This window comes from Hemiscyllium ocellatum, chromosome 14 (assembly GCF_020745735.1).
Source record: "Hemiscyllium ocellatum isolate sHemOce1 chromosome 14, sHemOce1.pat.X.cur, whole genome shotgun sequence".
NCBI classification, from domain to species: Eukaryota; Metazoa; Chordata; class Chondrichthyes; order Orectolobiformes; family Hemiscylliidae; genus Hemiscyllium; species Hemiscyllium ocellatum.
This window is the reverse complement of record NC_083414.1, coordinates 71,155,407-71,170,739: the sequence shown is the minus strand read 5'-3', so window position 1 is coordinate 71,170,739 and position 15,333 is coordinate 71,155,407. Positions and strand designations below refer to the sequence as shown.

The window sequence follows — 15,333 nt, the reverse complement described above, 5'->3', positions numbered from 1 at the left end:
AGAGAAAATAAATTATTACTTTATATCTGTATTCACCGTCATGAGCTCAAAATCTTTCTGTACATAGTGATGGACCAAGGGTCTAGTGAAAATGGGGAATTTGTAGGAATTCTAGCTTTTTTTAAAAATGCTAGCTCAAGGGACAGTGGATACATTGATTTTGATTTTCTCACATTTTCTAGATTCTGTATCAGCCCTAATAGGTTGGAAAGTAGCTAACATAACCCTTGCTATTTTAAGAAAGAAGGGTGAGAGGTGGATTTATGTAATAGGATATGAGGAAGGTAGTGGAACCTATAATCAGAGATACTGTAACAGAACACTCCAAAAATGATTATACAATTGAGGAGATTCAACACAGATCTACAAAACACAAATTCTGTTTCACAAAGCTGCTTCAATGTTTTGAGGTTGTAGCTAGTAGGGTAGATAAGGGGAAACCATTGGATGTAGTTAATGTCTTCTGCAAATCCAAATACTAAAAAGTACCACTCAAGACTTCGTACACAAAGTTGGTGCTTATGGAATTGGGGCAATATCTTAGAACGGATTTAGAAATGGTTAATGTACAGAAAACAAGAATTGAAATAAAGTGAGATTTTCAGCTTTGTAGGCCCTAAACTAACGAATTATCCGTGTTTGGGATCGTCTATATCAAGGACTCTTGACAGCGTGGAACGTAATATAGGCAGGTTTCTTCATGATACAAAGTTAAATGGAAAGTAAGCTGTGACAAGGATGCAAAGGAATTTAGATAGTTCAAATATATGGTCAAGAAAGGAGTATAATGTCAAAATGTGAGCATATCTATTCTCCATAGAAAAATAGACAAATAAGATTTGTTTTTAAATAGTGAGGGTGATTGGTAAAGATGTTGGTATTCAGAGAGACCTAAGTGGCATTGTAAATTACTTATAAATTTAACATGCAGCTACAGCAGGCATTTAGAAAAGCAAAAAGTACTTAGCCTTTATTCCAATAGTCCAATCATTTCACAATGGAGAAGCTTTCCTGCAAAAATATAGGGCCTTGCTAAGACCATGTCTGAAATACTTGCACACTTTTTGCTTCTGTACTTAAGAAATTTGCCTTCAAGGGAATACAGTAAAGGTCTGTTGATTGCTGGGATGAGTGAAGGGAGATTGAGTTGACGAGGCCTAAAATTCCATGTGTATGGAAGAATGAAGTAATCTCATTGATACATATGAAATTCCTGAGGTGCTTTAAAGGGTAGCTGGAGGATGCTTCCTTGAACTTGGCTGAAGAGTACTGCAGTAGATAACAGCCTCAAGGTGATGAGTTGGTCATTGAGGGGTGAGATGTGGAAATCAGTCAGTCAAGGAATGAGCTGCCAGAAGAAGTGGTGGAGGCTAGTACAATTGCAACATTTAAAAGGCATCTGGATGGGTAAATGAATAGGAAGGGTTTGGAAGGATATGGGTCGGATGCTGGCAGGTGGGACTAGATTGGGTAGAGGGTTATCTGGTTGACATGGACAAGTTGGACCAAAGGGTCTGTTTCTGTGCTATACAAATCTATGACTCTAATGAGTAGTAGATGTTTGTAATTCTTTCCCCAGAAAGGCTCTGTTGTTTAATATATTAAACATGGAGACGGATAGGTTTTTGCATACTAAGGGAATACAGGTCATTCTGCTACAGTGCATATTTTGTTAATTCAAATTTGCTGTAATGAGATTGATAAGTGATTCCGGTTCCATTGGTTCCAATGGTACTGCTATTACACGATTTTCTTATTATTGTATGAAAGCAGAACTACTGCGTTATAGCAGAACTGACATCTTTTACATCTTGGTTGAGTTAAGTAGAGATCTGTCATGATCATCTGGATGGTAGAATAGGTTTGAAGCAGGTTTCTCATATATTTTGATCTCTCGAATATTCAACACTCCTCTTTTGGATAAGCTGAGTAAAGAATCCGGTGTAGATTGGTGGAATTGAGTTTCAGATTGACGCTTAGAGATTTGATTATTAGAAGATCAGATGGAAGAGTAATAGTGAGGGAAGTGGACGAGCCAGAAGATCGGTGTGAAAAGCTGATGACAATGTTGATGGAATAGTCTACGTACTGCCCATAAGAAGATCAAGCCGTGGATGAAGATGCTTTCCAAGAAATTGTAGTTCTACACTAGCATCTCTGAGTGAAAATAAATATTTAATTCAAACTGGCTTTTCTTTGGAGTTTCTATTTAATCTTCTGCTAATGAACAAACTAAACATGAAGCTGGATCAGTTCAAGTCACCAAGTTTCTGAACAGTTGTTTGCGTTTATTTCAGCTGCTTCTCAGCTTTGAGATTGACGACAAACCTCCCTATGTTTCTTCTGCTTGCTTGTTCCTCATCAGAGAATGTTGATTGAGTTAAGCAGCTTTTGATTAGTTTGCAGTGAGGCAGTCAGATATTCGGTAACAGCAAATGTTGGTTTAAACCAATCACTGAGTTTTGAAGTTGAACATTGTCTTTGCTCAGAGTTTTGTTCTGATGCTATTACCATGACTCAAGCTGCAAAGGATTAAATCATCAGTGCTACAACAGCCTAAACATGACAATAATTTACTCAACTAATGGACCACATTTCTTTTTAACCAGCTTATCAATGCATGTCTAATATTATTTGCTCCATCCATCCCAAAAATCTCATAGGCCCAACTATTTATGTTTCTTTTTCATTTTACTTGCCCTAGTAAACTTGTGATATTTGCTTGTGTACAATTCCTTCTGTCATGCCTCCTCCTTGTGTCAGTTATTTACTTGACCATTAGAAGATAATGAATTTCTGCCCTTCTCTCACATGGATATTAATAATATTCATAATCCTCGTGTGTTGTCTGACATGCTTTATCTCCAGCTGAGTTCCTCATTGCCAAGTGTCTAGCAATGGATTTCACATCTGGTTGAACAGTTTAATCCAAACATTCTGTCCAAAATCAACATTGTAAATGCATCACTCTATTCTGCAAGTAAATGTTTGTCCCTTTCAGCAAAACATGAAACCATTATTACAAACATTGGAACATTTGGCCACAGATATAATGCAGCATAGATTCACCAGAATGAGCGATTATGCAGAAGAGGGTTGTAATCCTTTTAATTCAGGAGATTAAGGGGTGATGTGATTCAAGCTTTCAGGATATTAAGGGTTGAGTGGGGAGCCCAGGACTAGAAGAAACAACCTAAACATTAAAGCTAGATCTGTCAGAAATGAAATTGGAAAACACTTCTACGTAAAATAATGTTGAAGATTTGAAACTCACTTCTTGCAAATATGATTGATGCTGGGTCAATAGCTCAGTAGGATATTGAGGAATATGGGGGGAAAGGCAGGTAGGTTGTGTAGGGTTGCAGAGCACTCATCCTCTCATCAGATGATGGCAATGGCTAAAAGGGCCAAATGGCTTCCTGTTCCTCTTCAGCACTCTGCAAAACCAATACCTGATGCCCCACGTGCAAATGCTATTCACCTTCAGTCGCATACAGTCTATACTCAAAACAGTATTGTTTAGCTCAGAAATTCTATATCATATAATAGTGCATTGCCTGCATTTTTATACCACTTGAGCCTCCTATTTTATGTTTTTTTTCTTTTTAATTCTTTCCTGGAATTTGGGCTGCATTTGTCTGTCCCTAATGGCTTTGGAACTGAATGGCTTGTTGACCATTGCAAAAGCCAGTTAAGTCAACTGCATTATTGTTGATCTGGAGTTACACGTAGAGCAAGCTGGATAAGGACTATTAAGTTGTTGCAAAAACCCATCTAGTTCACTATAGTTTTATGGTTGCTGTGACTGAGATTTGACTTTATATTCCAGATTTATTAAATGAATTTAAAATCCACCAGCTGCCATTGCAGGATTTGACCAGTGTCCCTGTTGGCAATAACCTGACTCTCTGGATTACTCATTTACTGAAATTACATCTACTGTACCATATTTGGTATTTTTCAGGAGCAGGATGAAAAGTAGAACTTCCATGTAACATTCCTGTCACACACTTGCATGTTTCAGAGCCTGAGTTTTTCAACAGCATTTAAAAATCACTACACCCAAGTGTGACACATTTTCTGTTCTATTTTTAAACTTGCTAGGTCAAAATTGAGACTGTCCTCTTTCAGACAGTTATAAAATGAAAGACAGGCATGCATATAAGCAGTTCACTGATGATTGATGTGCTTTTCATGTCTCGGGATTTGTGTTTAAACACAAAGTTTGACAGATGCACATGCTGGTGTTCTGTGTTTCTATGTAACCAACCTTTTCAGTCATGTTATAACCCACCTCTGGCTGGAGAGATTTCAAAACCTTCTGGACCAGAGGTAAGGACAATGTCACTGCACCATAAGAGCCCCAGTAGTGTTCTGTTTGCTGAACTATCAGGGAATCAAAATGGGCTTTTGAATTCACACCATTCTCAGGTAGCACATCAGCTTGGTTACTGTGGCTTGACTCCGTGAACGTTCCTTCATCTTAATGGTTGTGCTTTGTGGAAGAGCAGTATGGGAAGGCTGCAGTACGCATGAACTACATGTTCATTGCAGTACACATCATGGTTACATAACAGTATGTACTAGGACTGTGTCCTCTATCATCAAAGAAAGGCAAAGGCAGAAATACCATGGGGAGCATCAGCACCTGGGAACAACATCCCAGCCAGAGCATATTCCTTTTATTATCACTGGATCAACATCCTGGAATCCTCCTAACTGATAATATTGTTAGAGTACCATTCCCACATGAACAGAAGTAGATCAAAAAGAAGGCTCGTGACTATCTGCAGGGCAACTGAGGAAGGGCAATAAATGACCAATGTCAACCACATCCTGAGTAAATATTTCTTAAAAAGGCAGATTTATACTCTCTCTCTCATGGTGTTCCATTTACATTCCAGAAGGAATCCGCTCTAATTTACAATGTCGTAATTTCAGATTTGTAATACCGGAGTAATTTGGTCTTGCAGAGGTCAGTTAGCTCACTTGGCTGGACAGCTGGTTTGCAATGCAGAGTGATGCCAACAGAGTATGCTCAATTCCTGCAGCAGCTGAGGGCAGCACGAAGGACTCTTCTCAACCTCTCCCTTCACCTGAGGAATGGTGATCCTCAGGCTAACCTCATACCTGCCGCCTACCTCTAATGAACCTTATGGTTCTCTGGGATTATGGCAACTTTCAAGGGCGGCATGGTAGCTCAGTAGTTAGCATTGCTGCCTCACAGCGCCAGGGATCTGGGTTTGATTCCAACCTTGGGCACCTGTCAGTGTGGAGTTTGTACATTCTCCCTGTGTCTGCGTGGGTTTCCTCCGGGTGCTCCAGTTTCCTCCCACAGTCCGATAGGTGTGCAGGTCAGGTGAATTGGCCATGCTGAGTTGCTCATTGTGTTAGTTGCATTAGTCAGAAGGAAGTGGGTTACTCTTTGGAGGATCGGTGTGGACTTGTTGGGCCGAAGGGAACACATGGGGAATCTAATAAAAAAAAACTAATCTTTACCATTTATCTTTATTTTTTTCTTATCCAATAGTTTTCTGTCAGGATCTATCTCTCCTAAAATCTGCTACGGACTAACCACACAGTGTGTGTTAATCGCTTGTCTGATTCAACCGATAGTGTAGGATTATGTCTTTTGTCAGAATGTTTTATCTGTTGATAAATTGACCTGTTTAGCCCGAATGCAATAGTTTAGTGGTGCATTAGTTTTTCCACTTTCTGAGGTGACTAGACTAGGCTTCCCACTGACACCTTCTCCAACAAGTGACTTTAAGCAGTACAAGCTTACATCTTAAATCTGAGGTTTGTCACTCCAGCCCAGGCAGAAAATAAAAGCACCAGTACTATATATACCCAAGAGACTTTTGGCTAAGAGAAACTGTTCAAGAAAAAAATAATTTAGGAAAAAGTGAAATTATTGACTTAAACTACAGACTTTCCTAAACATAGAGGTATGGTTAAAGAAAGGAAATGTCCTGTCGATGTTTACAAAATTAAGTAACTGGTTTTTTGGAGATATTGAGAGAATTTATGTTTTTTCCCCTTAGTTATTACACAGATTTGTTGTTATTTTTAGCTGTGTGACTCATCGAAGAGAAGGAAATGGCAAATGAAGAACATGTGCTGGTAATATTTGATCAGTTTTATGATGTGCTGTGGGAATAAAACTGACATCTAATTAGCTTTGTACAAAGTACTTGTTCCTCACTGTTACTTCAGAAGTAATTCACCATTAGCAATTAGATATGTGTTCCAGTTGGACAAAGTAAGCTCATTTTGCTACCTATATATTGGAAGTTTATGGATCATATTTTGAAATAAAGTTTGCCAATAATGCAGGTTTTGATTACATAGATTTCTAATATTATGTACATTTGAGACGTTGATGTATAAGAGAATAAAGACGATTCTTTACTCTTTTGTATTTTTCGTAGATGATCTTGCATCCAAAGCCAATATCATCATTGATCCTGCAGAGATCTCTGCCATTTCAATGGACGACTTGGATGAGGATGATGAGAGTGTAACTCAACAGGTACAAAACCACAGCAGAGCTTTTTCTGACGTTGCAAAGATTGTTTAATTTGTTAGGTCCCAAAAAGTGATGAAGGTATCGCTGGCCTAGAATACTGTAAGGATCGTGTGAAGGGAGTGTATGCGTTTTAAGATGCCGAGTTCAGATTTTCGGTTCAAGAGGGTAACTCTTGGTCAGACATTTATACGTTATCTTCTTAGCACCACTACATATTATGAATGATTTCTAATTTATCTTGTGTGTAGTGATTGAAACTACGTAAAGTGCAAATAGCTTTCCATTAATCTTTACTTGTGAAATCTACACTGTAGATTCTGTACCCTCTGATATAGTATTTGCAGCACAGAAAAAGATCAATTGGCCCAATGCGTCTATAGTAGAAATGAAAACAGAAAATGCTGGAGAAACTCAGCAGGACTGACTGCATTGGCAGAGTTAACACTTCAGTCCGATATGACACATCTTCGGAACTAAAAGGAGCTGGAAAATGATGCTTTTTGTGCTGTCGATGAGGATAAAATGGAACAGACTGAGACAGTGTCTAGAACAAATAACAAAGGCAATGATAATGGTGAAGCACCAGTATTGGTGCTTCAAGTAAAACTAACCTTGTTTTAGCTCAGAAACACTGATGCAGCAGGAAAACGCAAGTACAGAGGAATCTCGATTATCTGAAGGACATGGATGGGCAGTATTTTGACCCGTTAATCGAATTCCAGATACTTGAGTGCTGGATAACATAGTTTAGCCAAGCATCGGGACTTTGCGATCTTGCTGGATAATCCAATCTTTAGATAATTGATTGCTGGATAATCAAGATTCCTCTGTACTGCAGTATGTTTATCTGCTATCCCAGGAGCACACCTTGAACAGAAATATCCTCCTGTTATGGTAATCCACTGTACAAACAGTGGATCTCTAAATAGTATATTCATAATCCATCTTACCAAGAAAATGACATGTGACAGCACTCAGTCCTAACTGGTAATTAATGTTGAATTGTGAAATGTGAAGTGGAAGCTATAGCAGCCCTGAGGTATTCAGTCACAACTATGAAATTTATTGGATCAGATATGTCAGGAATCCAAACTAACTGCAGAGAAAGAGAGGGCACCTAGTGTAAATACAGTGGATATTCAACAACACATCAAGTGGAGGATAGATGGAACACTTTTGAATGTACAGTACTAAGCTTGTCAGTTAAATACATACCAGAAATCAAGAAGACAAGCACAGAAATATAGAAACTTAGAAAATAGGTGCAGGAGTAGGCATTTGGCCCTACAAGCCTCTAACACCATTCAATACGATCATGGCTGTTCATGTAATCTCAGTGTCCCATTCCTACCGTATTCTCATACTCCTTGATCCCTTCAGGCACCAGGACCATGTCCAGCTACCTCTTGAATAGATCTAATGAACTGGCTCCAACAGCTTCCAGTGAGAGAGAATTGCACAAGTTCACAAAGTGAAGAACTTCTTCCTCATCTCAGTCCTGAATGGCTTACCCTTTATTCTTAGACTGTGACCCCTAGTTCTGGACCTCCCCCAACATTAGAAACATTCTTCCTGCATCTGACCTGTAGAGTTCCATCGGGACCTTGTATGTTTCCATCAGATTCCCCCCTCATTCTTCTAAATTACAGTGAATACCTAGTTGTTCCAATCTTTCCTCAGATGTCAGCCCTGCCATCCCTTGAATCAGTCTGGTGAACCTTCTCTGGACTCCCTCAGACTGATTTAGAGGAGCTGGTGTTGGACTGGGGTGGACAAAGTTAAAAATCATACAACACTAGGTTATAGTCCAACAGGTTTGTTTGTAACAGACGAGGAGTCCAAACGTGCACAATACTCAAGGTGTGGCCTCACTAAGACCCTGTGTAACTGTTGCAAGACATTCTTACTCTAATACTCAAATCCCTTTGTTATGAAGGCCATTAGTTTTCCTCACTACCTGCTGCACCTGCATGCCAACCTTTAGTGACTGATCCACCATGACACCCAGGTCTCTTTGCATCTCACCTTTTCCTAAACTGCTGCCATTCAGATAATAATCTGCCTTCATGTTTTTATGACTAAGTGGATAACGTCACGTTTATCCACATTACATTGCATTGCTAAGAATTTGCCCACTAAGCCAGTCTGTCCAAGTCACCCTGCTGTCTCTTAGCATCCTCCCCACAGCACACACTGCCACCCAGCTTAGTGTCATCTGCAAAGTCAGAGATATTACATTCCATTCCTTCATCCAAATCGTTAACATATACAGGGGAACCTCAATTATCCGAATACCAATTATCCAAAAATCGGATTATCTGAAGGAGATCTTGAGGTCCCGATAGAAACGTTACATCAAAAATGTGGTTCCAACAGTGATTGCGTCTTTTGTTTACAGTGATTAAACAGGCACTGTCTCCAAATGGCTGGCTGACTGTCTGCCCTCTCTTACTGTCCCCACACTTTCCCTGGAGTTCTACACAGGGGTGTATCCTACCCCACTTCCCCATATAATCTCTCCAACATTGTCCTGTACAGGGAAAATGTGGAAACTATCAAAAAGTTGCAGTAGAAAACTTGGGGGGTTGGGGGAGCGGTGTTAGATGGGGTTGGAGGTGCACATGGGGGACACGGGGCTCACGCACACTGTATGCTGCTGCAGTCTCCTGAACAGGGAGCAGACTTTTAAAAGCTCCGAGCCCCAGAAGAAAGGCACTTAATCGACTAATAATCAATTATCTGAACGAAATAGTGCCTGCCCATCTTGTTCAGATAATCGAGGTTTCCCTGTATTGTGAATTGCTGAGGGTCTCAACTCTGAACCCTGCGACACCCCTCCTAACTGCCTGCCACTCTCTGAAAAGAATTTGTTTATTCCAATTGTCTGCTTCCTTTTACCAACCAGTTCTCCGTCCACGTCAATATGTTACCTCTGATATCGCAAGCTTTAATTTTCCTTCCTAATCTCTTGTATTAACCTTGTCAAAAGGCTAAACAAATGTGAACTTAAATGCAGTAACAAATTACCGGCAGCATGAAGTGGGGAAAAAACACTTGTGTGAGCTGCAGGGAAAAAGGATAAGGGATTCACTGGGATATATATATAGCCTGAAGGAAAAATGTATATGAAAGGATGATCAGGGGCGATGAGAGTTACAAAGCAAAGGTATGTGAATGCTGAGACAAGCCATAACTGTCCAATAATAATAATAATAATAAGGCAGTCAAAGAGGAAGGCAAAAGGGAGGACTGCGGATGCTAGAGATTAGAATGGTGCTGGAGAAGCACAGCTTTTCCAGCACCACTCTAATCTTGACTCTAATTTCCAGCATATGCAGTTCTCACTTTTGTCGAGTTGATTTTAACCTTATTGTGAATCCTCTTGCAAGGATGCCTACCTTTGAAGAAGTTCTCCTCCTCTCTCTACAAAGATCTCCAGTGAGTCTCTCTCTCGCTCTCACACACTCACACACACTCTCTCTCTCTCTCTCTCCCTCACTCACTCACTCACTCTCACTCACTCACTCACTCTCTCACTCTCTCACTCACACCCCCAGGTCGTCTCCTCTGCCCTGAAGCTCCGTCAAAGAAGAAATTAAATTATAAAAGTGCAAATAGGTTTAAAGATTGAGGTTTAGCACATAGTAAATATTCTGATTGACTGCTTCCTTGAAGTATTTACTAAGAAAGGCAATGAATGACATGACAGAATTGATGGATTTTGTTTTTGCTTCATTCTATTGTGGAGTGTATACATCATGGGAAAAGCCAGCATTTGTTGTCCATCTCAAATTGCCTCAGAGGGCAGTTAAGGGTCAACCACATTGTCATGGGTTTGGAATCTCATGTAGGCCGCACAGGGTAAAGATGGCTGATTTCCTGCTATAAAAAAAATTAGTGAGCTAGGTGAGTTTTTACAACAATCAATAATATTTATATGCCACATTTATTACTTGAATTTAAATTCAGCTGCCAGCTCTCAAGCATGAACCTGGGTTTTTGGATCTCCAGACCACTGAAGTTACCTTTAGATTAGATTACTTACAGTGTGGAAACAGGCCCTTCGGCCCAACAAGTCCACACCGACCCGGCGAAGCGCAACCCACCCATACTCCTACATTTACCCCTTACCTAATACTACGGGCAATTTAGCATAGCCAATTCACCTAACCCGCACATCTTTGGACTGTGGGAGGAAACTGGAGCACCCGGAGGAAACCCACGCAGACACGGGGAGAACGTGCAAACTCCACACAGTCTGAGTCGGGAATTGAACCTGGATCTCAGGCGCTGTGAGACAGCAGTGCTAACCACTGTGCCACCGTGCTGCCCACTGTACCTTCTTCCCCCTGTTTTATGCATGCAAGTTCAAAAAAAAATCTTAGATGGATTGAAGGACTCAAAATAAAGAATTTTCCAGTTATGGACAGCTTTAATCTCAGTAATGAGGGAGGGCAAGGAAATGCTTTGGGGTACTAATGATCATAATGAGGGAATTACCAGATACAGAGGAAGTGCTTGCTTATTGGAAACAGGCAGATGTGATGCATTTCCTTTTGAAAAATTATTAAATAGAGGTGGTTACTAACATTTGTCTTGTTCCATTTTCTGTGAAGTAATGGAATTTACTAAGAGTGAATTTGCAGATCATCTGTAGGGCAATAGCTTTGTGGGGATTCAGAAAATAAATAATGAGTGTGCTGAAGACTTGAAGTGGAATGGAGTGATCTGGATTCAGTTGTAAGGCCACTGCTGTTTCTTATTTACATTGGAGCTTTGAATTCTAAAAACAATGCCAATTTTTCAAATTTGCAGATGGTACAAGCTAACTAGGATAGTGGAAATCAAAGGAAGTAGTTCAAAAGTTGCAGGATGAGCTGTCAAAAAGTATATGAGAGCAAAGGAACCCAGACGTGTCTGGTTTGATGTGTAACTCTGAGCAGTTGTATGACACACCCCGATCATTGATTTCTGCTTTCCTGTTTGCATGTGTCCTCAATCCAACAGAGGCCGAGTGGTGCTGCTGCAGGGGCAGGAGGTCTCGCCAGGCCGAGCTGGTTAAGTTCACCGACGCTGGGGCGAGCCAATAGGTTCCTAAGCACTGCAGCTGTGAGTTTGATGAATCCCCGTCGATCCCTGACCACAGTGGAAAAGGTGAAGGTTCGTACTCTGAGTGTGGAGCAGAGAACAGAGGAGGACAGTAAGTATCCATCCAGTGGGTGCTCAGTTTGAAGTTTCTTTTCTGTGTCTTTACAACAAAAATGTAAGTTTATAGTACATGATTTGACACAATCCTAATGTCCATCAGGAAATTCCAAGACCAACTTAGTGACCAGTAGTCATTTTGCAGTTTGATTCATTTGCAAATGTAGGGAGTAAGAATTGTGTTTGAGGAAGCAAAGGCTTGTGTTATGAGAGTAAAAACGTGCCAGAACTACTTTTGTTGTCCCTAGCGATGACACATGTGGGAAGTGTGACTCCTGCAGCTACTGCCTAGCCATGATTTTGAGCTGGAGCTGGAGGTGGTTTTGCTGTGGAGCATTCGTGACCTTGAGCTTGTTGTGTTCAGTGAGGAGATGGTCACATTGCACGTAAAGACTGAGCAAGCAGAAACAGGATGTTGACCACCAGGCAGAGTAGAGGAAGGCTGCTAGTGGAGGAGACCTCTCTGGCTGCATCCCTGTCTAACAAACCTATCATTTTGAGGGGGAAGGATATAGGAATTCTCAGGGGATAGCAGCAGAAACCATGGGTGTCTCTGATACACAAGAGGTGAGGAAGAAAAATGACCAGGCTAGAATGATGAGGATTCAGTTGTAAGGGGAAAAAACATCATTTCTGCAGCTGCGAAAGAGACTCAAGGATGTCATGTTGCTTTCCTGGTGCCAAGGTCAAAGATGTCTCAGATTGATTACTGGGCATTCTGAAGGGAAAAGGTGAACAGCCAGTCGTCATGGTACATATCGATATCAATGACATCAGTTAAAAAAGAGATGAGACCATACAAGCAGAATATAGGGAGTTAGGATGTAAAATAAAATGTAAAGATAGTAATTGCGGGATTACTACTAGTGCCATTAGCTGGCAAGAGTAGAAATAACTGTGCATATCAGTTGAATACATTGCTTGAGAAATAATGTAGGATGGAGAGATTCAGGTTCCTGGGACATTGGGACGATTCTGAGGAAAGTGGAACCAATACAAGCTGGAGGGTACAGGACCAACACCAACATTTTGGAGGGTGTTAGCTCATGCTGCCAGGGAGAGTGTAAACAGTATGATAACATGAACAGGGAAACAGAGGAGGGCAAGCAAACTGGGAAAGGAAGTGGGAATGCATTGTTAGAAAATCAATGCAGTAGTGAGGAAGTATATTGGCTCAGAAAGTTATGATGTGCAAAGAGAATGGGCAGAGATGAGAAACACCAAGGGACATGAACATTTTAGAGATTTGTCTGTAGCTCCAAAACAGTAATAGGGAAGGCAGAAAACAAAACATCAGAGATGCATGCAGTAAGGGTATAATTGTAATCATGTGTGATTTAAATCTCCATATAGATTGGACAAACCAAACTAGCAATGGACTAGAATTTTCTAGAGGGTGTACATGATGGTTTTTAGACCAAACGTTAAAGAATCAATCAGAGAACAGATTATTCTAAACTGGCTACGGTGCAGCAAGAAAGGATTAATTGACAATTTTGTTGTGTGCATCCATTGGGAAGAGTGACCATAATATGTAGGAATTCTTCATTAAGCTAAGTGTGAAGTGGTTGAATCCAGAACTAAGGTTCTGAATCTAAATAAAGAGAACTAAGTGAATATGAGATGTGCATTGGTATGGATGGATTCAGGAATGTTACTAAAAGGATCGACAGGAAATGGCTAATATTAAAAGAAATGCATGAATTATCGCAATTATTCATTATGGTCTGGCACAAAAATGAAAGAGGAAAGGTGACTCAAACATGACGTACAAAAAAAGTTACAGTAGTGTTAGATCTAAAGGAGAATCTTATAAAATAGCCAGAAAATGCAGTAAGCCAGAGGATGGGCAGCACTGTAGAATTCAGCAAAAGAAGATTTTTTAAAAAAATTGAGGGGGGATATATGTATGAGAGTAAAACTACAGGAACTTAAAAAGTGACTAAAATCTTTAATATGTGAAGAGAAAAATATTAGGGAAGACAGATATGGGTCTCTTACAGTAAGAAGATTGTGAAATTATAATGGGGAAAGGAGAAATTGAAAATAAGTTGGACTCGTACTTTAATTTGATCTTTGTGAAGAGGGCATAATTAACCTCCGAGAAATGTTCGGGAACAAAGTGTCTAAAGAGAGGGAGGAATTAAAGGAAATCAGTATTTGTAAGAAAATGGTGCTGACAGATCACCATGGTCTGACTATCTATATCCAAGAATACTAAAGGAAATGGCCTTGGAAATATTGGATGCGTCGGTGGTCATCTTTTACGGAGTCTGGAGCTGTTCCTACAGATTGGTGGGTGACAAATGCAATCAACTATTTAAAAAGGGAGGAGAGAAGAAACAGAATTACAGACCAGTTATCATAACATCAGTCGGGGGTGCTAGAGTCTAGTACAAAAAAAGTGATAATAGAACACTTGGAAAGCGTTAATGTGATTGGACAAAATCAGCATGGTTCATGAAAGGCAAGCATGCTTAACAAATCTACTGAGGTTTTTGAGGATGTAACTAGTAGAATCGATCAGGGAGAATCAGTGGATAAAGTAGATTTGGATTTTCCCTCATAAAAGGTTAGTAGGCACAATTAGACATGGGATAAAGGGAACGTTCTGCAAGGTTTGTAGCTCAGGTAGAGGTTTAGGGTGTAGGTTTGCTCACTGAGCTGTAGGTTTGATATCCAGACGTTTCATTATCTGGCTAGGTAACATCATCAGTGGTGACCTCCAAGTGAAGCAAAGCTGTTGTCTCCAGCTTTCTATTTATATGTTTGTCCTGGATGGGGTTCCTGGGGTTTGTGGTGATGTCATTTCCTGTTTGTTTTCTGAGGGGTTGATAGATGGCATCTAGATCTATGTGTTTGTGTTTATGGCATTGTGGTTGGAGTGCCAGGCCTCTAGGAATTCTCTGGCATGTCTTTGCTTAGTCTGCCCCAGGATAGATGTGTTGTCCCAGTCGAAATGGTGTTTTTTTTTTCATCCGTGTGTAGGGCTATGAGGGAGAGAGGGTCGTATCTTTTTGTGGCTAGCTGGTGTTCGTGTATCCTGGTGGCTGACCTTCTTCCTGTTTGTCCTAGTAGTGTCTGTGGCAGTCCTTGCATGGAATTTTGTAGATGACGTTGGTTTTGTCCATGGGTTGTACTGGGTTTTTTAAATTTGTTAGTTTTTGTTTGAGAGTGTTGCTGGGTTTGTGTGCTACTAGGATTCCGAGGGGTCTTAGTAGTCTGGCTGTCATTTCTGAAACTTCTTTGATGTATGGTAAGGTGGTTAGGGTTTCTGGCTGTATTTGGTCTGCTTGTCGTGGTTTGTTCTTGAGGAATCTGTGCACTGTATTTTTTGAGTATCTGTTCTTCTTGAATACTTTGTATAGGTGGTTCTCTGTTTTCCGAAGTTTGTCTGTGCTGCAGTGTGTGGTGGCTCATTGGAATAGTGTTCTGATGCAGCTTTGTTTGTGTGTGTTGGGATGGTTGCTGGTGTAGTTAAGTACTTGGTCAGTGTTTGTCGGTTTTCTGTTTACGCAGGTTTGTAGTTCTCCAACAGTGATGGACAGACTTGTATGCAAGGAGGCTGTTTTCCTTGGTTGACCATTATGGAACCTAGG

General features: G+C 40.4%; 1 protein-coding gene across 1 annotated transcript in view; it reads left to right on the top strand.

Moving 5' to 3' along the window:
- LOC132822416 (E3 ubiquitin-protein ligase RNF123) overlaps nucleotides 1–15,333 on the top strand; it is a 379,484-nt gene that overhangs the window by 116,894 nt on the left and 247,257 nt on the right. Inside the window, exons 22-23 of the mRNA XM_060835785.1 lie at nucleotides 6,432–6,532; nucleotides 11,537–11,729. Coding sequence (XP_060691768.1) covers nucleotides 6,432–6,532; nucleotides 11,537–11,729 — 294 coding nt within the window. The remainder of the gene's footprint in view (nucleotides 1–6,431; nucleotides 6,533–11,536; nucleotides 11,730–15,333) is intronic.